General features: G+C 44.9%; 1 protein-coding gene across 4 annotated transcripts in view; it reads left to right on the top strand.

The window, feature by feature from the left end:
* The window catches only part of IFT88 (intraflagellar transport 88), a 111,090-nt gene extending 87,211 nt beyond the window's left edge, over window positions 1-23,879 (top strand). For 3 of the 4 annotated variants that reach the window (XM_039255407.1, XM_039255432.1, XM_039255423.1), the window contains 3 exons: window positions 2,725-2,791; window positions 23,225-23,335; window positions 23,573-23,879. In XM_039255407.1, coding sequence (XP_039111338.1) covers window positions 2,725-2,791; window positions 23,225-23,335; window positions 23,573-23,694 — 300 coding nt within the window. In that variant the 3' untranslated portion in view covers window positions 23,695-23,879. The remainder of the gene's footprint in view (window positions 1-2,724; window positions 2,792-23,224; window positions 23,336-23,572) is intronic. The other variant, XM_039255418.1, reaches the window with a different exon arrangement.
* The last annotated feature ends 1,477 nt before the right edge of the window (window positions 23,880-25,356 follow it).

The raw sequence follows: 25,356 nt of genomic DNA, 5'->3' as shown, positions 1-25,356 counted from the left end.
TGAATTAATTCAGGGTTATGTGAGCCAAAACAGAGTGTATCTCCCTGAGCCCCTAACTCCTGCTTTAAGATGTTCTCCTCTTTGTGCTTGGTGGACCTACATTCCTTAGAAGAATATTTTACACCTTGTGTATTCGTTAGTGCTGTCAATGAGCAATTCTAGAATGCTGGCTGTCAGCCAGGCAAGAAAGACCTACTCTGCCATGGCCGGCTGCTGTGGGCCTGCACAGTGTGAACTGGCCCCACGAGCTGGGAGCCTCTTAAAAGATGTTTTATGTTTCTTCTTCACTGAACACACACAAAAATTAGCTGCGAGGCATTCTGTCAAACTTGACTCTGTGTCTGGAAAAGAACCAAGTGGGAAGAGCAGGACTTGAAGACTGAGCAATCGAAATACGAAAAGGAAGAGAAAAATATCAGCCGAAATGCGAAAGATTAGAGAACAGAGCATACGAGGTTCGGTGTGGTGGAATGATTGGTTTTCAGCCGCAGTGAAAGAAAGGCAGATAGGTGTTCAGGTGGAAGAGAATGAAAAATCACATTCTCTTCCCACAGGAGGACAAGCAGAGCAGGGCCGTGAGCGTGAGGAGGGGTGTGGTGCTGGTGACGCGTGTGAGCAGCCACCTGGGTCACAGGGCAGTCCCCCTATGATGAGAGTGGAGTTGAGCGACAAGCGATGAGTGGTCGCTGGAAAGAAGATGAGGAAGGGTGTGGCAGACAACGCAGGAGGCTGGCACGTCCAAGGGGTGCAGGCTGCCTTTTATTCACAAAGTAGGAGGGCCAGTTTCCAAAGATGAAAAGGACAAAATGTGATATATAAAAATGCTTGCTCCATGGGGCGTGGGGGTGGAGGTGGAGCCAGCAGTGGGGGTCTGGCACCATCGTGTGCTTAGGTGACATGTGTCCAGCAGAGCTCAGTGTCCTGGGAACAGGAGAGAAAGAAGAGAAGCCATTGAATCAAGCCAGATTCTACGTTTCTCTTGGTGAGTGGAGCAGAAAGACAAGTGGGCAAGCAAAGGGTCCGTAGGTGCTGATGTGGACGTTCTTAAAGTGGTGGCTGTTTCTAGGCTAGAAATAAAGCGAGGACTTAGGGAGATTCATTAGGTAAAGATGGATGAGAGCCAAAAGATTGGGAAGTTCAGGATGGGAGCAAGGAATAGGTGGAATGGGGTGAAGAATGTGGTGATCATGGAAATTGCTCACTTTCCTAAATTGGCCTGTTCTAAATGTATGGTTACTAAAGCGGATGCAAGATCTTTTCTCACATTTGATTTGAAAAAGTTTCAAGTTACACAGGCATTTGTATTTATGAGTTTATTTTAATATTGTAAAGGTCTTTTGGGTATGCTAGAAATAATCTGCAAATAGATGAAAAACAAGTTATGACAAAATCTGATTATAGACATTAAAATTTTTATTTTGCTACATCATTTTTAGATTTTCAAAAGAGAAGGGCAAGAAGGAGAGATGGGGTTTCAAGGGAGGTTTCTTTTTAACAGAAAACATGTGAGCTTTTTTTTTTTATATTTTATATTTACATATATTTGGAAGCACTGAGTATTTGAGGAGAGAGTTTCATTTTAGAGAAATGAGTCTTGAGTTATTGAAAAGTTTTTTTTCTTCCTAGCAGATCACAATGTCCTTAACCTCTAATCATGACATGATAATTCATAAACATCTGGGGAGTTGTCAGGAATAAGGGAATAAATAATTTGTCCTTTGAATTTAATATGAAATTGTGTTTATATTATTGAAGACCTAAATAAATTACCAGTCTATGTTTAAAATTTTTAATTTAGTTGTAGAGTAAATATTTATCAAAAAGCGGTCAGATTCTGTTCGCTAACTACCCTTCTCTCTAAACACAACATTGGACATTAAGAGGATCTGGCCGTGTGGCTTGACACAGACTCAGTGTCAATATAAAAAGTATGACTCTTAAGAAAAACACAAAATAACTGTAAATTGCTTCAAAAAACCTAAAAATGTCACAGCTTGGAGATATTTCTTATGTTTTAAAGGTAGGTGTGTACCTAAGAAAGTGGACTATTGAACAGATCTTAAGTATTTTGTGAGATTTTAATAGTGCTTTTATTGTAGAAGTTGAATTTCAAAGTTTACCTTTTTTTCCCCCCAAAATAGTTGAGGTCCAGCCATTTACAAAGTAAATCGAATGCAGGATATAGCCCTTCTACAGACTCCCTTCTCCCCGCCTCCCCTCCACCCCCCTGAGCTAAGACCTCGATGTTCATGTCAGGACAATATTTGGTCCATGAGCAGTGGTTACACTGGGCCTATAAGTGAACTGCCGCGTGAGTATTTAGTGAGGACAGAGTCCCCTGGTGGAGGGCAGGCTGGAGCCCCTTGTCCACAGAACAACTCTCTTTTCTCCCATAGAATCAAGGTAAGGAGCAGTGTGAACCCAGCTTTCGGGACAGTAGGAGCAGTTAAGTCTTAAGAGCTACACGGTCATGTTAATTTTAAAAAATCAACGTTTAGGGGCCCCTGGGTGGTCAGTCGGTGAAGCATCCGACCGATGATTTTGGCTCAGGTCATGATCTCATGGTTCCTTGAGTTCGAGACCCGTATAGGGCTCTACGCTGACAGTGTGGAGCCTGCTTGGGATTCTGTCTCCCTCTCTCTCTGCCCCTCCCTTGCTTGCTCTCTCTCTCTCTCTCTCTCTCTCAAAAATAAATAAACTTTTAAACCCCTCCTCTCGTTGTAGCGCATGAAGTCTGGCAGAGATGGCAGCGGGGGCTCTCGCAGCAGAAGAGAGGGCAGTGCCAGCAGTGGTGAGTGTTTCCTATCCTCCAGGTACGGGGCTGGACGGCCATCTAGTACCTGCGCTTCTTGAAACAGCTTGAATAATCCAGAAATGTCTTTTGTTTGTTCTACACACCGTAAAACCTCACTTACTCTAATTAATGTTGTAAACAGCCCTTCTGATATGGAAATGACTAGAAGTGTCAGTGGATTTTACTTCCTAAGTAAGCATACCTGTTTTTGCTGAGTGATTAATAAGTTCATATTGGGTAGATGATCATAGATGCCTCTGCTAATGAGGTTTTACTGTGTTACATTTTGTTGATTTACCTTTTAAGGCAGTACCTTCTAAGGAGAAGTAAGATGGTCTTCTAGAATGCTGGCAGTCCTGAGTATACTTTTAGTGCAGAAATAGTGTCCATCTGGAAGTTAGGAGATGTGGACCTCATCCCTGTCTTGCTCACGACAGCCATCCATCTCCGGACCCTCCACATAAGTACTGTAGGCTTTTAGCGATTTCTAAATTTGTTTGCATCTCTCAGTTCCTGGACTTTGACCACTTGTCACAGCTTTACTTACTAACAAAGTGGTTAAGTTTTCCTTCCCTTTTTCCTCATCATCAAAATCTGCCTTCTCTGTCCATGTCAGGGGAGTGGGGGTAAGTTACACTTAGTAGAAATTTGGTGGTTTAAAGAAACCAATTGTAAAAATAAAGGCCAAATTGGGATGTGTAAATACAGGTACATCTCTCATATCCGTACTTAGCACTGCCCCGCATACGTGACCCAGGTCCGTGCCGCTACCAGCTTCATTCCCTCAACTCTTTGTGACCTAGCAGCCAGGACAGGGACAGTTGTGAGCCTTAGGTCAGGTAGGCCTTTATTTCATTCATTCACAGACATTTATTAGATGCACACCAGGTGCCAGATAAATACTGTGCTAAGTGCCAGGGACATAAGGGTGAGTAAGACACGGTCCCTGTGCGCAGGGACATTAACGTCCAGTGGGAGGACACCCAGGTCTCAGGTGCCGCTGGGGAAACGCACGTGCGTGTTCTCGCTTTCCTGGGGATGGAGAGTGTGGCTGGGACAGAGATTCTTTCCCGAGATCTGGGCTCAGCTGCCGGGTGGGTTTACGCAGTTACGACCGTCAGGGACGTCTTGTTCTAGCCAGACGGTTCAGTTCTCTGAGGATCAATCCAGCTTTTCCAGCTGAGCCTCAGTCCTCGCCTGTTTACCCTTAGGCCCCAGGGTCGCTACCCAGAGCTTCAGAACTTAGCAGCAGCCGCGTTCATCTGCGTCCCACGCGCGCCAAGGGCACTTTGCCACATCAGGGAGCAGCCGTTTACCATCTCGTCAGGCCTCCGCGGTCATGACGGGCGAAGTTTCCATGCCACCCCCTAGTGCTCACATGTCGCCTCGGTTCGGTCACCCCTGCCCTCCTGCTTTAGCGTGCTCGCTTACCTCTCTGCAGTGGGATTTAATGGGGTCCTGGGTCTGGAGGGCGTGTCCCAGCGGTCTTGAGAGCTGGCGACGGCCGGCAGTGCAGGCCCATAGCCCCTGGGCCAAGTGCACTGTGGGACCCGCGGGTCTGGGGCTCAGAATAGTGTCATGGTGCGTTACCCATCTATAACCCTCCCGGGTGCGTCTCATGACCAAACACAGCTATTACCGACTGGGCTGAACTCGTGGGTAATCACTCTAGGGGTAAACAGTGGCTAAAAATAGCTTCGGGTCAAGTCAGGCTCTACGCCCACGAAGTTTACATATTGCCACCCGAAACTTGCCATTCAGAGCTCTTTGGAATTGGAAGTTGTGACGAGGGACCATGGGCTTGTGTGAACCGAAGATGTCCTGATGGGGACGAGGCACCACACGAGGCCTTGTGCATCGGTGAAGAGGAGCTTGGGAGGCCCACGGGCCAGCTCCCTGCTGCTGCTTCATCCCTGCTCTCAGGAAGCAGGCAGTCTGTGATAGGGGCCTTTGCGGGACTGAGTGTCCCTTAAGGAGAAAGTGTCTTGAGTAAGCCCTGCGGAGGCACTAAATACCTGTTAACACTCTAGGACCGGATTCACTGTCTTCTAAGGTTTTTACACTTCCCTCTAAAAATCTTAAGTTCAGGGGCGCCTGGGGGGCTCAGTTGGTTGAGTGTTCTACTTCGGCTCAGGTCATGATCTCACAGTTCATGGGTTCGAGCCCCGCATCGGGCTCTGTGCTGACAGGTAGCTCAGAGCCTGGAGCCTGCTTTGGATTCTGTGTCTCCCTCTCTCTCTGACCCTCCCCTGCTCACACTGTCTCTCTCTCCCTCTCTCAGAAATAAATAAAACATTAAAAAAAATTTTTTTTAAATCTTAAGCTCAGAGGCACCTGAGTGGTTCAGTCATTTAAGCACTTGACTCTTGATCTTGGCTCAAGTCATGAGCTTACGGTTTGTGAGATTGAGCCCTGCACTCAGCTGTATGCTGACAGCATGGAGCCTGCTTGGGGTTCTCTCTCCCTGTCTGCCCCTCCCCCATGCACACATGCACATGCTCTCTCAAAAAAAACCATTTTTTTTAATGTGAGACTCAAACAATAAAGTTATTATAAACAAAATTAAAATCTCAAGTTCAGAGTAACCGACCAGTTCCTCCCAGAACAACTCACAACAGTCTTACATTAAGTTCTCAGAGCCTCCCCTGGGGATTTCTAAACTTGCAGAATGTCACCAGTGTTAACCTCTAGACCTGAGCCTGAGTTACCCGGGTGTCTTCAGTTTGAAATGTGCTTCAGAAACACCGGGACCTTCTCACAGAATGCCAGGGCGTGCCTGCTCGGCGGACCCAGAGCCCAGAGGACAGTGTCCACAGCTCCACCCCGAGAAAGTATTCCCAGCACCCTGTTGTTTGCCTCCCAGAAATGTCCGCAGGAACAGGGTGTGCCTCCGAGGCCCCTGGGGTGCCGGGGCCTCCAACACAGAGACCGTTGTTCAGCCTTGCGGGGTGACGCCTGCCCAGCGATGCTCCTCACGTCACGCCGTGGCTCAGAACACGCGAAGTGCCCCACCTGGGCCCGGCACCGCCCCCACAGTCAGGGTCAGGGTAGCAAAGGAAAGACTGGCCGTGCAGAGCGCTGAGGCTGCCGGGACCTGATACCTGAGTGCAGGGAAGGAGAGGCCTCGCTCTCCAAATCCGCCTCCTGTCCTGGCCTTCACCCACTGCTGTTTTCTTTTTTAATAATTTTTCCTTCTCTCATCCATTCCATTTCAGTCCAACACAAATAGTTCTGGTGCACAAACACGCCTTATTCTCACAGGAGGGAATCTGGAGGAAAACTGTGCCTTATTGACACATTTTTACAAGCCGGGTGTGGTGTTGCTTGGTTCTCTTGGCACAAGTGTAAAGCATTAAATACTTCCTTTTCCGGGTCCTTGCTTGCATGCTTTCCCCCCTTCCGTTTGACTTTTTGTTCCTTATTTCCTGATCCCTTGAGTTACGTGGCCTCCCAGGCCTCGTCATCTCCTCCTGCAGCCCAAGTTCCATGCCTCTTTCAGGACCGAGCTGCTTCGACCCTGACGCTTCTTCAAGAATTGTGTTTGTTGCCCTTTCTCTCCAGCCCTTGGCACATGCGCAGTGCAGGCTACCCTGGCTCTGAAGTCTGAATGCACCCTGCATGGGTGCCTCTCTCCCTCTTTCCTTTCAGAGCACCCTGCTGCGGGCACACCGAACACACCCTCCGCCAGCTGTCCCCTGCCCCTCCGCCAGCGCCGGCCCCTGTGTGCCTGTTTGTTAGGCCCCAGTATAAACCCATGTGGGACAGGCCCTGATCTCACCCGTCGTCCACCTCCACCTGTGAAATCGGGACACACATTTATATTCTTTATGTGGAAATATTTGGCACTTCGTCTGGCTTAGTTCCACAGGTCAGACAGTGGAAAAGAATTATTTCCTAAATGCATTCAAAAGAGGCCAGTCTTGGGGCGCCTGGGTGGCCCAGTCTGTTAAGCATCCTACTTCAGCTCAGGTCATGATCTCACAGTTTGTGGGTTCAAGCCCCCACATCAGGCTCTGTGCTGACAGCTCGGAGCCTGTTTCAGATTCTGTGCCTCCCTCTCTTTCTGCCCCTCCCCTGCTCATGCTCTGTCTCTCTGTCTCTCAAAAATAAAAAACATTAAAAATTTAAAAAACTAAAACAAAAAAGGCCAGCCTTCAGCTGCTAAAATAAATGCAGTGCCTACAACTAGATTTTTTAAAGTATTGCCCAGGAAAGAGGATCATAAGGAACTTACATATCAGAATTATTAGTTTACATGAAATAGCTATTTCTGAAATGCTTAGGGGTCCTTGAAAATTGTCCTTTTTTAGGGGCGTCTGGGTGACTCCGTCAGTTGAGCATCTGACTCTCAATTTTGGCCCAGGTCATGATCCCAGGGTCTTGGGACCAAGCCCCAAGTCAGGCTCTGTGCTGGGCATGGAGCCTGCTTGAGATTCTCTCTCTCTGCCCCTCCCCCACTCACTCACACCTGAGTGCACGCTCGCTCTCTCCTCTCTCGCATATAAAATTTTAAAAAAAGAAGAAAATGTTCCTTTCTTTGTGGATCAGGCTAGTCCCACTGCAGCCTTATTTTTGCTGCTGATTTGTTTCATAAGCCTCAGCGCCCATGCTCTTCGGCGGTTCCATGACTTTAGCCTGTGTCAGAGTCCCCTGGGAGGCTTGTGAAAACAGCCTGCTGAACCCCGGGTCCGCGCTTCTCAACCAGCCTGGGCCGTGCCCGGGAGTTTGCATTTCTGACAGGGTCTCCTCTGGTGCTGATCTTGAATGAGATATTGCAAGAGTGAATGCGATGTAGTGTACATACATTGCTGCTATTGCTACCACCAAATTTAACTTCTTAGTAGTGGCAGGTCATCAGCCTGTGGCCTCGTGCCCGAGCTCTGTCACTCCTGAGTGTATTTCCCAGGGGGGCGTGTGAGCCTGAAGCTACTTAAAATTACATGCACAGCCCGTGGAAGGGGCTCAGGGCAACGCCTGGCAAATACTCAGTGCTGAGTACTGAGTACTATCATTATTACTGGATATAAACTGCATTGAAAAGCAGTCGTGTCTGGTTTAGAATATTGAATATCCCTTCCAGGATTTTCAGTACTACGGTTGGTTTTTGTAGAATTAACTTGGAAGGAACTTGTTTTAACCAGTCGAAGTAGAAATGCATTACTCTTTTCAATGCCAGATTTCGGGTTCAAACAATTCAGAACAAGGCCTCCCTGAAATGAGCTCGCACAGAGAGCTGTACGTCTCCCTGGGCGGCGTCCCTCCGCTGCGTGCGCTGAGGGCGGGAGAGGAGGCCTGGCGCGCTGCCTGCGCTGCAGGGCCGGGAACGCTCCAGAACGCATCTGCTGCTCAGGGGTGCCTGTCCGGAAACGCCTGCTCCCGGGAAGGCGTCTTCCGCTGCCTCACGGTGGCTGCCTCGTGTGACTCGAGGACGGTGCTTGTCGTTAAGGTTTCATTTTACAGTCGTTTCCGTTTACTCGTATGCGATGCGCAATAGCTTGCTTCCTGCGTTTTTTCGTTCCATTTTTAGTACGTCTTGGGTGTGCACTTTTCCTGTGAAAATGTACCTCTTAATTTTACACTAAAAATAACTTTATAATGTAAATGGATAATACGACTCAGTGAACAGAAATTATCTTTAAGGTCAACTTTTTGAAGAACGCATCTTTTACAAAGTCCACCGTAACCATGTTTTTATCTTTCAAACCTGAAGTTTGAAGGCAGTAGTCCAAAGACGGGTAAGTGACCAGAGGACCTTCTCACGGTCTTGCGAGCCGCGGGGGTCGCAGGCAGACGGAGGAGCCCACGCTTGGCGCCCGCCGCCTGTCGTCGAACAGCAGGTTTCGGCCTGAGGCGGTGGAGGCAGCAGAAGCACATGCGAACGTACCCAAGTTCCAAGGCTCAGGTCACAAAGTGTCGCCAGTCTCCGGGAAGAGAGACGGCGGGGGTGCGCGGGGCAAAAAAGCCCGGAGAAGCCAGAGGGGCCGAGGGGGCCCTTGTTTCTCAGGACGCCTCTCCCGTCGCGTCCAGCCCCAGGGCGAGCGGGCTTTCACCTCAGAAAGGCGGCGGCGCGGGCCGGACGCCCGGGCACGGAAGCGCGCGGAAGCCGGTCCGACGCAGGCGCGCTCCGGGGCACTGGGTGCTGCCCGACCGCTGACGGCCCGCGCTCTGGCACCGAAGCATCCCGTGTGTCACATGCCGAAGAAGTCTGTGCCCGTCTGCCTGCCGGTCCCCTGCTCACCGATCACCCGCTCTGTGCTTCTGGAGCGCGGGTCGCGCGCTGTTTCTGTGAAGAGCCGGCGGCGGCCGGGCGGGCCGCGCACTGCGCCAGAGGCAGGGTGGGCCGCGCAGCAGTGACGTGCGCGCCTGGGCTCTTCATCTTGTGGGACCCTGAAATTTGAATGTCCTATACATTTCATGTGTCACAAAGTACTTTTCCCAGCCATTTAAACATGTATAATCTATTCTTAGCTCACCAGATTTCAAAAATGGGGATAGGCCAGGTTTGGCCCCCAGACTGTAGTTTGCTAATTTTTGCTCCAGGCAGACCCCCCCCATGAGTATTCCCAGGGGTGACAGGGGGAGACCTGGGGACTGTCCTCTTGCTCAGAGTACTGGTTTCAGCTGCCTAATCCACCCATCCAGCTTGTGCAGTAAGATTCGGCATCCCTGGACTTCTCCGCTTAAAGCTGCCTCGGCTGCCCAGCCGCCTCCAAGTGTGCGACACGCGGAGTAACAGTGCATGCGGTGGTGTGTCTTCGACGTAACACGCTGCTTTCCTCTGGCCGTTAACTTATTGCCCTGCATTTGATGTCACTGTAACTAACTCCCCAGTGTCTGTAGACCCCTTTTTCCCAAGTCACCTCATCTTACATCACCCTGAGCACGTTACTTAATCTTTTTGTCACAGTTTCCTTGTCAGTAAAATGGGACTGAAAATAGGACCTACCTAATAGGGTTATTGAGAGGGAGAGATGCGTTCATTCGTAGAGAGCACTTAAGACAGGGACACCTCGGTGGCTCAGTCGGTCGAGCATCTGACTCTTAGTTTCTGCTCAAGTCATGATCTCACGGATCCATGGGTTGGAGCCCCCACATTGGGCTCCTTGCTGACAGATTGGAGCCTGGGAATTCTCTGTCTCCCTCCTTCTCTGCTCCTCCCCCAGTCATGCTGTTTCTGTCTCTCTCAAAATAAATAAGCTTCAGAAAAGAAAGAAACCACTTAAGACAGTGTCTGACACAGGTAAGCACTTGCTAAGGGTGATTCCTGTTTGACAGGGAGAATGTGGGCAGTGTCTGAAATTCCATTGTCCACATCCGGGTGTAGTGAGGGGCCACGTTCTTACCTCTGCCCAACACGTGGTCTTGGAGTTTGTTATTCTCAGCATTTTTCCTGCCACAACAGGACCACGTTTATCTATGCATGAAGATATATGTCAAGTGTACCTCTGTCTTCTGTAGAGTTTATGAAAAGGGTTTTTTTCCCCTAACAAAAATACTGGAAATTGTATATACGAGTATTGGGTTTTGAAGTTACCAATTTGGAAAACTGAATATTTATTCTAGTAATGCTGTTAATTGAAACATTCATTTAAAAAAAATTCATGAAACTCTTCTTTTGGGATTCCATCAGAGGCAAATTACAGACAGCACAGGAAATCCAATCAAAATATTTTACTGATATATGTAATATATGCATTTAAATCAGATAAAATACATAAAACACATATATCACATATATCTGTAAAATATAGATGCACATTTTATATATATACATGCGCGCGTGCACACACACACAGATGTTCCATCAGTTCTGTTTTTCTTTCCTGTCTCTCTCTGAACGGATAAGTATGGACTAAGTTCCTGACCATAATAGTAGTCAATAAATACCAGTTCCCTTCCACTTCTTCTCCCATATGTTCTTAATATACCACGTACTGAGTTAAGCTTTTAGATATACAAAATATAGTTTTAAAAAAATGTAATACATGAGTTATCTGCTTTGCTCACGTCTTCACTGACTCCCTCCACAGCCGCCTTCAGCGGAGCGGTACCGTAGCTGTTAGTCACCTTTTCCAGCTTTGGTATATCCCTGTTAGCTGTCTTGTTGGGTAATAATACAATTAGCGCAATAGGAGTAGAGAATGAGGGATAAAGTTTTTTGTCACAGAAAACAAGAGAATGAGCTACATGTCAGCTGGAAATAATTCCAAGTTTAATTCTGTTCTCTACAGTTGTATCACTCTGTGGCAGTTATTACCGCCCTCCTCCACTCTGGAGACATCTGACATTACGCTTCATTGCCTAGTCTTTCAGGGAGTTATGTTGCCATTAGAAGTCCCAGAGCCTTTGGACATTTGATATAACAGCTTCTAGAGATGGTATAACTTTAAAATTTTTTCTTAATGTTTTATTTATTTTTGAGAGAGAGAGAGAGAGAGCGTGAGCAGGGGAGGGTCAGAGAGAGAGGGAGATACAGAATCCGAAGCAGGCTCCAGGCTCTGAGCTGTCAGCACAGAGCCCGACACGGGGCTCGAACCCATGAACCGTAAGATCGTGACCTAAGACGAAGTCGGACGCTTAACTGACTGAGCCACCCAGACGCCCCTGGTATAACTTTTTAAAAAGAATCTTATTTTCAGCTAGAGTGTAGTAAACAACAGTAATTATACAATGTGGTTTCTTTTTGCTTTTTTATAATTTATACAAAAGTGTTAAAAGCATACTGAAATCAATAAAACAGGAAAAAATCAAGAATATAGATATTTTGTTAGATTTTTCAAATGTGTTAAAGGTGTGGCATCATGGAAATTGTTGATAGTAACTGTTTGAGGTAAAAGTCACCCACAGCGGTAAAGGACCTGAAGGTAGTGGCCCTGTCTCCTTTCCTCTGCCACTGAGTGGAACACAGTTAAATCTCACCAGATTTTTAAAATATCATTGATGGTATGAAAGATAAATCTATATACTTATTTTTACATTATTCCTATAAATGTAGTACGGACTCAGTTTTGTAAAATCTTTGCCCTAACCTAATTCTGTTTAAAGAATTAACAAAACGAAGTATACTGTTTTTCATTATCAAGACTGCCATATTCTGTGGAGTCCGCTAAGCTGCTGAGCTTGGAATAGCGTATGGTCGGAATGCATATATGACTGTGGCCATACTTAACTCATGTAAACTTCTCACAGTATGGAGAGTGCCACACTTTACATGGATCCTATGCCACAGAGGCCTAATTGTAGAATGGGCAAGGACCAGGCTGGCAATCAGGAAACCTGGGTCATGCTGATGGCCTTGCCACTAACTAACCGTGAACTCTTGAACAAGTGACTTTACCTCACCTGACAACACAGAGCCTGCTTGGGATTCTCTCTCTTCCTCTCTCTGCACCACCCCCCTACTCTTGCTTTCTCAAAATAATAAATAACTTTTTAAAAAGTTGGTTTATGGCTTAGTCAGTTAAGCGTCTGACTTTCGCTTAGGTCATGGTCTCGCGGTTCATGGGTTCGAGCCCCGCGTCGGGCTCTGTGCTGACAGCCAGCTCAGAGCCTGGAGCCTGTTTCGGAGTCTGTGTCTCCCTCTCTCTCTGACCCTCCCTGCTCATGCTGTCTCTCTCTCTCTCTCCTAGAAATAAATAAAAATATTTAAAAAAAAAAAGTTGGTGTCTTGGGGCGCCTGGGTGGCTTAGTCGGTTAAGCGTCTGACTTTCGCTTAGGTCATGATCTCGCGGTTCGTGGGTTCGAGCCCCGCGTCGGGCTCTGTGCTGACTGCCAGCTCAGAGCCTGGAGCCTGTTTCGGAGTCTGTGACTCCCTCTCTCTCTGACCGTCTCCTGCTCATGCTGTCTCTTTCTCTCTCTCTCTCCTAGAAATAAATTAAAAAAAAAAAAAACATTAAAAAAATAAAAAGTTGGTTTCTTAATAAAATAATAGCAATACTCTATGTTGTAGAATTTTTATTTTATTAATTTTTTTTAATGTTTATTCACTTCTGAGAGAGAGAGACAGAGACAGAGCACAAGCAGAGGAGGGGCAGAGAGAGAGGGAGACACAGAATCTGAAGCAGGCTCCAGGCTCTGAGCTGTCAGCACGGAGCCTGATGTGGGGCATGAACCCACGAACTGTGAGATCATGACCTGAACAGAAGGATGCTTAACCAGCTGAGCCACCCAGGCGCCCGTATGTTGTAGACTTTTAAACATCAAGATAAAACTAAATTCCTGGATTGCAGTAACATTTACAGCAGTGATATAAGTTGTAATAGAATAAAGCATTCAAAGGCCTTGGCTTTGTTTGGGAGGAGAGTAAAGATACTGATTAACCTTAAAATTTGTTAAATGTACATATTAAAATGCCTAAAGTATTTAGTAAATACAAAAATAATTGAAACGGGATGTATAGCTTCTAAACTAGTAGAAGGGAAATGTTCAAATAAACAGGTAAAATGGATGTTGTGACTCCAGAAATGTGGACATCAGAAGTTTTCCTTTTGATAGATACATAGCAGTGTAACAAAATACAGTGTCTGGAAATAGACTCAAACATACATAATCAATTAACCTTTAACAAAAGTGCAAAAACAGTTTTATGGAAAGAAGATAGTCTTTTCAACAAGCAGGGCTGGAATAAGTGGACATCCACATGCAAAAATATTAACTTTGATCAACACATTATACCATATAAAAAAATGAACTCAAATGGATCATAGCCTAAATATAAAACTGAAAACTATAAACTTACAGAAGAAAACACAGGAGAAAATCTTTGTGACTTTGGTTTAGCCAAGATTTTTTTTTTTCCTTATTTTCCTTCCTCTATGATATTTTATTTATATTTATATTTTTTATATTTATTTTTTTATTTACATCCAAGTTAGCATATAGTCCAACAGTGATTTCAAGAGTAGATTCCTTAATGCCCCTCACCCATTTAGCCCATCCCCCTCCCACAACCCCTCCAGCAACCCTCTGTTTGTCTCCATATTTAAGAGTTTCTTATGTTTTGTCCTTCTCCCTGTTTTTATATTATTTTTGCTTCCCTTCCCTTATGTTCATCTGTTCTGTGTCTTAAAGTCCTCATATGAGTGAAGTCAGATGGTATTTGTCTTTCTCTGACTAATTTCACTTAACGTGATACCCTTTAGTTCCATCCACATAGTTGCAAATGGCAAGATTTCATTCTTTTGAATTTCATTCGTTTTGATTGCTGAGTAATACTCCATTGTGTGTGTGTGTGTGTGTGTGTGTGTGTGTGTGTGTGTGTTTGTACACCACATCTTCTTTATCCATTCATCTGTCAATGGACAACAATTGGACTCTCTCCATACTTTGGCTATTGTTCATAGTGCTACTATAAACATTGGGGTGCATGTGCCCCTGTGCATCAGCACTGCTGTATCCCTTGGATAAATACCTAATAGTGCAATTGCTGGGTCGTAGGGTAGTTCTATTTTTAATTTTTTGAGGAACCTCCATACCATTTTCCAGAGTGGCTGCACCAGTTTGCATTCCCACCAGCAGTGCAAAATAGATCCCCTTTCTCTGCATCCTCGCCAACATCTGTTGTTGCTTGAGTTGTTAATGTTAGCCATTCTGGCAGGCGTGAGGTGGTGTCTCACTGTGATTTTGATTTGTATTTCCCTGATGATGAGTGATGTTGAGCATGTTTTCATGTGTCTGCTGCCCATCTGGATGTCTTCTTTGGAGAAGTATCTATTCATGTCTTTTGCCCATTTCTTCACTGGGTTATTTGCTTTTTGGGTGTGGCGTTTGATACATTTTTTATAGATTTGGGATACTAACCCTTTATCTGATATGTCATTTACAAATATCTTCTCCCATTCCGTCGGTTGCCTTTTAGTTTTGCTGATTGTTTCCTTCACTGTGCAGAAGCTTTTTATTTTGATGAGGTCCCAATAGTTCATTTTTGCTTTTGTTTCCCTTGCCTCTCGAGACTTGCTGAGTAAGAATTTGCTGCGGCCAAGGTCAAAGAGGTTTTTGCCTGCTTACTCCTCGAGGATTTTGATGGCTTCCTATCTTATGTTTAGGTCTTTCATCCACTTTGAGTTTATTTTTGTGTATGGTGTAACAAAGTGGTCCAGGTTCATTCTTCTGCATGTCACTGTTCAGTTTTCCCTGCACCACTTGCTGAAGAGACTGTCTTTATTGCGCTGGACATTCTTTCCTGCTTTGTCAGAGATTAGTTGGCCATATGTTTGTGGGTCCATTTCTGGGTTCTCCATTCTGTTCCATTGATCCAAGTGTCTGTTTTTCTGCCAGCCAAAGATTTCTTAAGAAATGACATTAAAAGAATGATCCATAAAAATTTTTTAAATGGATAAATTGAACTTCATTTAAATTAACTTTTGCTTCTTAAAAGGCACTGCTATAAAAGTAAAAAGGCAGAATGCTGTGTAGCTCAGTTAGTTAAGCATCTGACTTTTAATCTCAGCTCAGGTCTTGAACTTAGAGTTGTGAATTCAAGCCCCACATTGGGCTCAATGCTGCATGTGGAAATTAGTTTTTTAAAAAAGTTAAAGGCAAGCCAGAATAGAAAATATTTGCAATACACATATCTGACAAGGGACTAGAATATAAAAAGAGCTCTTACAACTTAATAGTAAGTAGGAAAACGACTTTTTTTTTTTTTTTTTTTGGATCAGGAAAATATTTGAACAGGCACTTTACTGAGGAAGGTATATGGATGACCACATATCTGATAAGGGTTAATATTCTAAAATATATAAAGAACTTCTACAACTCAATGACAAAAAAAATAGATTTTAAAATGGGCTGAAGAACAACTGAATAGACATTTTTCCAAAGGAGGCATACAGCTGGTTAACAGACACGTGAAAAGGTGTCCAACATCACTAACCACCAGAATCACAATGACTTACTGCCTCACACCTGTTAGAATGACTGTCATCAAAATGACAAGAGCTAATGAGTGTTGGCAGGGATGTGGATAAAAGGGAACCTTGTGCACTGTCGATGGGAAGGGGAGCTGGTGCAGCCACCATGGAAACAGTGTGGAGACTCCTCAGACTTTTAAAAATAGGGGCGCCTGGGTAGCTCAGTCGTTAAACATCCAACTCTTAGTCTTGGCTCAGGTCATGATCTCACAGTGTGTCCGTTTGATGATCTCAGTTCAGGTCGTGATCTCAAGGTTCATGAGAGTTCAAGCCCCTAGTGGGTCTCCGTGCTGGCAGTGCAGAGCCTACATGGGCTTTTGTCTTCTTCTCTCTCTGCCTTTACCCTGCTTGCTCACTCTTTCAAAATAAATAAACATTAAAAAGAGAGAGAGAGAGATCTGCACTTCCATATTCATTGCAGCATTTTTCACAGTAGCCAAGATAGGGAAACTAAGTGTCTGTCAGCAGATGAAGAGATAAAGAAGATGTAGGTTATATATCCAATAGAATATTAATCAGTCATGAGAAATAAGGAAATCCTGCCATTTCCAACAACACGAATAGAACTTGAAGGCATCATGCTAAGTGAGCTAAGTCAGAAAAAGACAAATACTGTTTGATATCACTTCTATGTGGAATAAAAAAGCTGACCTTGTCTGAAAAGAGAGTAGAATCATGGTTACCATCGTTACCAGGGATAGAGGGAGATGTTGGATACAAACTTCCAGTTAGGAAATAAATAAGTTCTGGGATCGAATGTACAGCTTTGTGATTACAGTTATAATATAACTGTATTATAGGGGTGCCTGGGTGGCCCAGTTGGTTAAGCGTCCAACTCTTGATGTTAGCCCAGGTCATGATCTCACGGTTCGTGAGTTCAAGCTCCACAGCAGGCTCTGCACTGTCGATTTGCACTGACAGTGCAGAGCCTGCTTGGTACTCTCTCTCTCCCTCTCTCTACCCCTCCCTTGCTCATGCTCGCTCTCTCTCAATAAAAAAAATTTTTTAAGTTTATTAAAATTTTTTTAAATATTGTATTATATACTTAAAAGCTGCTAAGATCTTAAATGTTCTCATTGTAAAAAAAAAAAAAAAAAAGATACGGGGCGCCTGGGTGGCTCAGTCGGTTAAGTGTCTGACTTCGGCTCAGGTCATGATCTCACAGTTTGTGGGTTCGAGCCCCACGTCGGTCTCTGTGCTGACAGCTCAGAGCCTGGAACCTGCTTCTGATTCTGTGTCTCCCTCTCTCTCTCTGCCCCTCCCCTGCTCATGCTCTGTCTCAAAAACAAATAAACTATAAAATTTTTTTTAAAAAAAAGATACTATGTGACTGTGACGTGATGGGGTTGTTAACTAGTGCTGTGGTAGTAACCAAATTGCAGTGTATGTGTGTATCAAATCGTCACCTTGTATGCCATAAACTTACACAAGGCTATATGTCAGTCAAATCTCAGTAAAGCTGGGGTGGGGTTAATCTCCATAATATATGAATGTCAATATCCCCCCCGCCATTACCTCCACAACACCCAAACATCCACTCATTCTCTGTACTGCTAGAGATACTGTACAGATTTACTGTTATTCACAGAGATTTAGTAAGGGCACACATATATCCTCAACATTCTTGGAATAATGCACCATATTTAGTATTTAAAATAAACTCTAAGTTATCAAAGCATTTAACAAAGGGGGTATACAAATGAAAAATAAGCCAATGAAAAGGTGGTCAATCATGAGTCATTGGGGAAATGCAAATTAAGACTAGATACCCAGGAGAGTGACTAAAATTAAAGACTGTCTATACCAAGTGATGGTGAGGATGTGGGGCAATTGTGACTCTCATTCACTGCTGATGGGAAGGTAAAATGGTACAACCACTGTAGAAAGTAGTCTTTTTAAAAATTAGACATACACTTAAACCATACTACGGAGCCATTCTACTCCTAGGAATTTACCCAAGAGAAATTCAAGTATGTGGCCACACAAAGACTTGCACACAAATATTCATAGCAGCTTTATTTCAAATAGCCCCAAGCTGGAAACAACACATAAGGCATCGACAGGGGACTAGATAAAGTGACACGTGTGTACAGCTCCACAGCAGCTCAGTGGCAGGACAGGGACAACAACGTGGCCGCACCTCTGCTGAGTCCGATGCTTGTGGCTGGTTATCTGCGACTGGAAGTGGGGCACGGGGGCACCTGGGCGGCTCCGTCGTGAGCCTCCAACTCCTGATTTCGGCTCAGGTCGTGATCTCCCGGTTCATGATCAAGCCCCAGGTCAGGCTCTGCCTGTGCTGACAGCGCGGAGCCTGCTTGGGACTCTCTCCCTCCCTCTCTGCCTTTCTGCTGCTTTGCTCCCTTTCTCTCTCTAGATAAACATTTTTAAAAAGTGATTTAAAAAAAAAAGTGAGACCTTGAAATCTCTTACTGTTATTGTGTTACTACATTTTCTTCTTTCTCATCAAACTGAACTTTATTACGTGCCAGCAGTCGAAGCGGTGCTGTGTCGGCCCCTCCCTTCGCGTGCGCGGCCCCTCCCTTCACGTGCGCGCGCGGCCGCTCCCTTCACGTGCGCCCGCGGCCCCTCCCTTCACGTGCGCCCGCGGCCCCTCCCTTCACGTGCGCGGCCCCTCCCTTCACGTGCGCGGCCCCTCCCTTCACGTGCGCCCGCGGCCCCTCCCTTCACGTGCGCGGCCGCTCCCTTCACGTGCGCGGCCGCGTGCGAGGAGCAGTGATACTTCTGTGGGTGACGAAGGTGGACGGGCTGCTGAACCTGCTGTTGCACAGGCGGCAGTACCCGTGGCTGCCGGGGGGCGCGGGCGCTGGCGTCCCCTTGCTTGGGGTCTGGACGCCCTTGTCCGAGTGGGAAGGGGGCGTCGGTGGGGGCGGTGGCTGCGGCGGCACCGCCTCCGGGGACAGGGCCGGCGACGGGCCGGGCCGGGGGCTGCCGTCGGGGGCGCCCGGGGCCGGCTCCCGCAGCGACTGGCCACTGAGGCCGTCGCGGGGGCCGGGGGTGCGAGGGTGCCCGGGCGCCGGCGGGGGGCTGGCCCAGCAGCAGGCCGTGCGCCAGGCGGAAGTGCTCGAGTTGGGCGGGCAGTAGGGCACACGACGGCGTCGGCGGGCGGCGGGCGCGTCTTCGGGCGGGGGCGGGGGGCGCGGGGCGCGGGGGCGCGAGAACTTCTCGTGCGCCGGGCAGGCCTCGAGGCTGTGGAAGCTCACGCGGCAGGCCGTGCACTCGTGGTAGTCGTGTCATATATTGGTTGCTCTGCTGTCAAGGTGCGTATATAATTGTTCTAGCTTCCTAGTGAATTGGCCCTTTGATCATTATATAATGTCCTTCTCTTGTCTTTTTGACCATTTTTGGCTTCAAGTCTATGTTTGAAATATGTATGGACACTCCCGTTTTCTTTCAGTTCCCATTTTCATGGAATATCGTTTTTTATCTATTCACCTTCAGCCTATGTATGTCATTATATTTAAAGTTTGTCTCTTATAAATAGTATATAGTTGGGGGTTTTTTCCCCATCAGCCACTCTGTGTCTTTTTGGAGGGGGAGTTTAATCCATTCACATTTAAAATAGTTACACATAGGGTTACACAACTTCAATCACCTACAAAAACTTTACTCCTTTACATTGTCCCATCACTGTGTTATCCGTGTGACAAATTACATCTTTTTATATTTGTATTCTTTAACATATAGCTATTTTTATGCTTTTATATTCTATACCTGAATTTAAAATGATTTATGTGCTACTATGACAGTATTACAGGATTCAGTGCTTGTCTATATTCACCTTTACAGAGAGCTTTATATTTTCGTGTGATTTCCTGTTCCCATCTAGTGTCCTTTTGTTTGAACTTGAAGGATTCTGTTTAGCAATTCATATGAGGCAGAACTAGTGGTGATAAACTTCCCCAGCTTTTGTTTATCCAGGAAAGTCTTTACTTCTCTGTCTTTTTTGAAGGACGGGTTTTCCCAGATGTGGTATTCTTGGTTGGCAGATTTTTCTTCCAGTGCTTTGAATGTATCATCTCACTCCCTTCTAGCCTACAATGTTTCTGCTCTTAAATCTCATTACTGTATGCTTGGTCCCGTGTTTATGATGAATTAGCTTTTCTCTTGCTGGCTTTAAGATTCTTTGTTTTTGAATTTTTAGTTTGATTATGTGTCTCAATGTGGTCCTTTTTAGGTCCATCCTATTTGGAGTTCTTTGAGCTTCTTGAATTTGGATATTCATTTCCTTTCTCATATTTGGAAATTTTTCATCCATTATTTCTTCCGATAATCTCTCTGTTCCATTCTTTCCCTCTTCTCCTTCTGGGACTCCCATAATATGTATACTGCTTCGTTTATGCCCTTGATCTGAATTTTGTCCCAGAATTCTCTAGGCTTTCTTCACTTTTCTTTATTCAGTTTCTTCTTCATTCTTCTGATATAGTAATTTCAAATGACCTATCTCTGAGTTCACAATCCTTTATTCTGCTTGATCACATCTGCTTTTGAACCCTCTAGTGAATTTTTCAATTCAGTTATTGTATCCTTCAGCTCCAGAATTTCTCTTTGGTCCTTTTTTAGTTTCTATCTCAGTTGATAGTTTAGTTTTGTTTATGCTTCATGTTCTTGACTTCATTTATTGTCTACCTGTGTTCTTTTGTGGCACACTGACCTTATTTAAGACAATTATTTTGAATTTTTTGTCAGGTAATCAAATCAATAGATCTCCATTTCTTCAGTTTCTGAAGATTCATTTTGTTTCTTTCATTGGGCCATGTTTTCATGTTTTTCTGTGATTTCTTCATTCGAAGAAACAGCCACTTTTCTCTGGTTTTGCGGGGCTGGCGTGTACAGGGAATACTGTCACCAATCAGCCCCACTAGAGACTATGGGAGTCTTAAAAGTTTTTAGGGTATGCCCCTTATCTCAGCTTCTACCTGTAATTTCCCAAATAGGTTTCAGGATTTATAATCTCTTGCTTCCTCTGGTGTCCGCCTGTAAAGCTGCAACATCTCCAGCAGTGCAGTAAGCTCTCCGCAGCTGTTCAAGCTGTGCCAGCTCCGCGTCGGTGCGGAGTCCCGGAAAACCGGGCCCTCGGGACTCCCCCGCCCCCTCCTACAGCCGGAATATCGGATATATATTCCTCTCTCCTCTTTCTCTGCGGGGGAAGAAGCCGTAAACTGTGCCGGCTTCTGTGTGCGGTCGTGCAGTGGCGGGAGGCCTTCGGTGCTACAGCCACCCCACGAGCTCTCCTGTCCCCCCCAGAGCGTGCTGGTCCCTCGGCAGCACCCCAGCTCAAGGAAGACCCAAACCAGCGTCTCGGGCAGTGCCCTGGACGTATGCTCCCCTCTTCTTTCCCCCTCCCACAGGAGAGTCTGCATGCTGGGCCTTCTCCCAGCCCAAGTGATGCCGGCTTGCGGTTGGGGCTGACGCAGCTCACAGGCTTTTCTTACCTGTTGCAAGGCAGTTGTTCTTGGATTTGAGTTTTCCTGAGGTACTGCAACTTCCCAACTGGTTTCTGGAGTTCTCATAAAGGCCTTCGGGATTGTAGACTGTCACATTGGTATCTTTGTGAGGAAATAAGGTGTGAGGCCTCCTAATCCGACCCCAAAGTTGTTAACCGCTGATATACACTACTACATTAATCTCGGGAAATGTGTTCATTTCACTATCTAACCTAATATTTTTAAAATCTTGATCATTTTAATAGGCAATGTTGAATCTTACATTTAGAATTATATGAAGATTTAAGTTATGTAATACTTGATACCCACAAAAGAAGTAATGTAGCACTCTTCAGTTACCAGACATATAAAACTAAAATTAATGAAGCCATCACAAAACATTAGCACCAGAACATTACTGCTCTGCCCACCTGTGTGCTTTCCCCCTGCCTTCCCCACAGGGAACCACTGTGAGGGGTTTCTTTCTGCTTTATATATGTTCAGGTTTATACTTTTTTAGTTTCTTGCCTTTTCACATACAATTTTATCAGGTGTGTAAACATTATATTTAATTTTGCTTGTTTTTTACCTTTCTAAAAATGGTGTCAGTCAGTATGTAGTGATCTGACTTTTTTTCACTTAATATGTTTTTAAGGTTATACTTATTTTATTTATACGTTTAAATATTTTTATGTTTATTGACCAGTTATATTGTTTTCTTTGGGAGTTGTATATATACATTGTCCATTTCATAGGGGTATTATTTTTTCTGGTATAGGTAAGTTTCAAGAATCCTTATGAATTCTAAATGCATATGATTCTAAGGTTTTCCCTAATAAAAATAAAAGTATCATTTGGAAGTTTTAATGTTAATTGATTGATAATTCAGATAAATTGATCTCCATATTCTTCTTTTGGGAAGCTATGTTAACTTCTCTCTAGGAAATAGTAATTGTTATTTGTTGCTGTACTGAAATAAGTATAATAACTTGTTTTATTATTTAGGCATAAAACCCCACCTAGACTTACAAATGCTTATCGATCCATTTACACCTGCCCGTGCATGGTAGTGTCACTCTTTGAAATTGATTGAAAATGATGAAATAAGGACATTCACAATATATACCTGCTCTGGTGTGTATAATAGGAAATGTTTAAAAACTGTGTTCGTGGGGCGGGGCGGGGGGTACCTGGCTGGCTCAGTCGGAGGAACACATGACTCTCAATCTTGGGATCATGGCTTCGAGCCCCACGTTGGGTGTAGACATTACTTAAAAATAAAATGTTAGGGGCACCTGGGTGGCTCAGTCAGTTAAGCGTCCGACTGCAGATCAGGTCATGATCTCACGGTTCGTGGGTTTAAGGGAAAGAAGGAGAAACAATGGGGCTAGAGGAATGTTTCTTTAAAAAATGATAGACATTTAAGGTTAAGAATTACTACTACTGCTTCCTACTAATGTGAGCGTTCAGCCCTGTCTGAGAATCTTCCGTGCTCCGGACTGCAGGGCCCCCAAGGGCAGCCAGCCCGTATTTGGATGCTACCGTCCTTTTAGGGTTTCCTCATCCTGAGCCAAAATCGGATCTATCCAGGGCACAACTAATCCTGAAGAAAGGGACTACATGGTCCAGGTCATCTCCTACCTCTTCTGCCATTTTCCATTTGATGTGAGTTTAGGGCCACTCAGCAGCCTTGATAATGGGGTTGATGATACAGCTCATACTGATCCTAGGGCCTCCTCTTTGTCGTTTCTCCAGTGGCTCTTTGTGCTTTACTAGGTGTATTCATCAGCTGGTCTCTAACTTCTCACCAGTGAATCTATAACATTGAAATCTGTAACTAAGCATCCCTGTGAAAGATACATAGACAGAAAGACTACTTTTAAGTGATGTTCTGTCTATATTATAGATTCCCAAGAAGCGATTTCTTCTAAGTTTCAGAAAACAAGAATTCTATCCCTCAGAAGTTGGCTTCCAAATGAAACCTGTTTCTTGGCAAATAAGTATACTTAAAGATTCATAATGTAGTGTTGTATTTTCTCAGCGTGTTAAATGCATTTTTATCTTTGTGTTTTCAGATAGTGGCCAGAACTGTAGTGCCAGTAGTAAAGGTGAACGACTAAGTGCCAGACTCAGAGCTTTACCTGGGACAGATGAGCCTTATGAGAGTAGCTGTAACAAAGAAATAGGCAAGTGCTGGTGCCCCCGCCCACTTCCCACAGGCAGCCAGGTCTGGAGAAGACTTGGGGAGACACCCGAATGCGTACTTGGGCAATAAGAACTGTTTGTACACACACAAAATTTTATGATTTGGAAGAGCATTTCTGTTCACTCAAGTCAGTGTAGATTATGAGACCAACCGGTTTCACATTTGTTCTGTTTTTTTCCTCTATTATTCTAACATAACAATTTATTTTGAAACCTAGATGTCTCCTATGTGGATCCACTGGGCCCTCAGATAGAAAGACCAAAAACTGCAGCAAAAAAAAGAATCGACGACGATGATTTTGCTGATGAAGAGTTAGGAGATGATTTGCTTCCAGAATGATACACATTCAAACTGTTATTTATTAAAGGAAAGAAATTGCCTTATAAGATAATACTTATATGAAGCTTTGGAAGAAATACCCAAATTTTAATTTTGAACACCGTCAAAACTTTAAATAAATGTATTCTGTTCTATGAGGTGGGTCTAAGCTTTGTTTTACATGGAATAAAGACTTGTGAAACTAATACTTCAGGCTAATGACTTCCTTACTCTTGAAAACATTGACCATAGTGAGAAATATGTGTTGCAGCACTGCCTAGTGCCTGTGTACGTGTAAGTAGTGAGTGTGTTCACAAAACTGTACTCTTAGTACTGGAGTGTGTGCTAATATTTTCTGTGATTTCATTAAAAAGAGTGTTAGCAATGAAAACACTACATTGATTCCATGGTTCACAACTTGTCATATTTGGTGCTAGGACATATCATTGATGAATCTTTAGTTACACTGAATTACTTGGAGTTTAGAAACTGTTAAGTCTGGGGCGCCTGGGTGGCTCAGGCGGTTAAGCGTCCGACTTGCTTTCGGCTCATGTCATGATTTCCCAGTTCGTGAGATCGAGGCTGCCATTAGGCTCAGTGCAGAGCAGAGCCTGCTTAGGATTCTCCCTCACTCTCTTTGCCCCTCTCCTGATCACATTCTCTCTAAATAAATAAACATTAAAAAAAAAAAGAAACAGTTAAGTCTTTAGAAGTTTGGCTTCATGGGGGTTATAATACTATTAAAAACAGTTTTGTTTTTGAGGCAGTACAAAGTTGAGTGAGAGAAAATCTAAACCATAACCCTATTGCTCTTTTCCGTATTTCCTTTCTACCTTCAGTCCAGTCGCATGTACCAGTAGCACGGAGTAAGTCCCATTCTTGCCTTGGGGTTTGGGTTGGCAGCCAGGACTCCCTGCATTTCTCTTTAGCAGTGTGTTTGGCTGGTCAGTAATGTCCAGAGGAATTGCAACGATGGGGAGGTCAGAAGTGGCTCGTCTTTAAAATTCACTGGACAGGGTGGACCTATTCATCGTACTTCACATTGTCTCCACGATGTGCACACTACTGTCAGGTGCAGGAAGAGGGAAACCAAAATTAGATCACAGTCCCCTCTCCCAAGATCTAATGGGGAGGCATTCAACACATACACCAAACACCTATGTGCGAGATGCGAGGGATACAGCAGTGAACAAGACAACAAGGTCCTGCCTTCAAAGAGCTTAAACTCTGGTGGGGAAGAAAGACAATAAATATATATTTGAAAGGACTTCAGATGTTGCTAAATGCAGTTAATAAAATGGGGTAATGTAATCGTGATGGTGGTGGAGGGAGGGACTTATTACAAAAAACTTCTTTAGGGGCACCTGGGGGACTCAGTTAAGCGTCCAACTTCGGCTCAGGTCATGATCTCGTAGTCTGTGGGTTTGAGCCCAGCATCGGGCTCTGTGCTGACAGCTCAGAGCATGGAGCCTGCTTCGGATTCTGTGTCTCCCTCTCTCTCTGCCCCTCCCTCTCTCTCCAAAAGTAAACAAACACACAGACAAAAGTTTTGTGCAAGGAATAGGAATGATGTGATTTGATTTAACCTTAGAAACTGGCAATTGCACTAGGTGCCATGAAGACTAATTGGCAGCTGGGTAGGTTGGAGGGCAAGGGAAAGGCTGGAACTACTAGTAGCCTGGG

This window comes from Hyaena hyaena, unplaced genomic scaffold (genome assembly GCF_003009895.1).
Source record: "Hyaena hyaena isolate Hyena2069 unplaced genomic scaffold, ASM300989v1 scaffold_11, whole genome shotgun sequence".
In the NCBI taxonomy this organism is placed as follows: domain Eukaryota; kingdom Metazoa; phylum Chordata; class Mammalia; order Carnivora; family Hyaenidae; genus Hyaena; species Hyaena hyaena.
The sequence above is the reverse complement of the archived record's forward strand: the minus strand, read 5'-3'. Positions and strand labels throughout refer to the sequence as shown.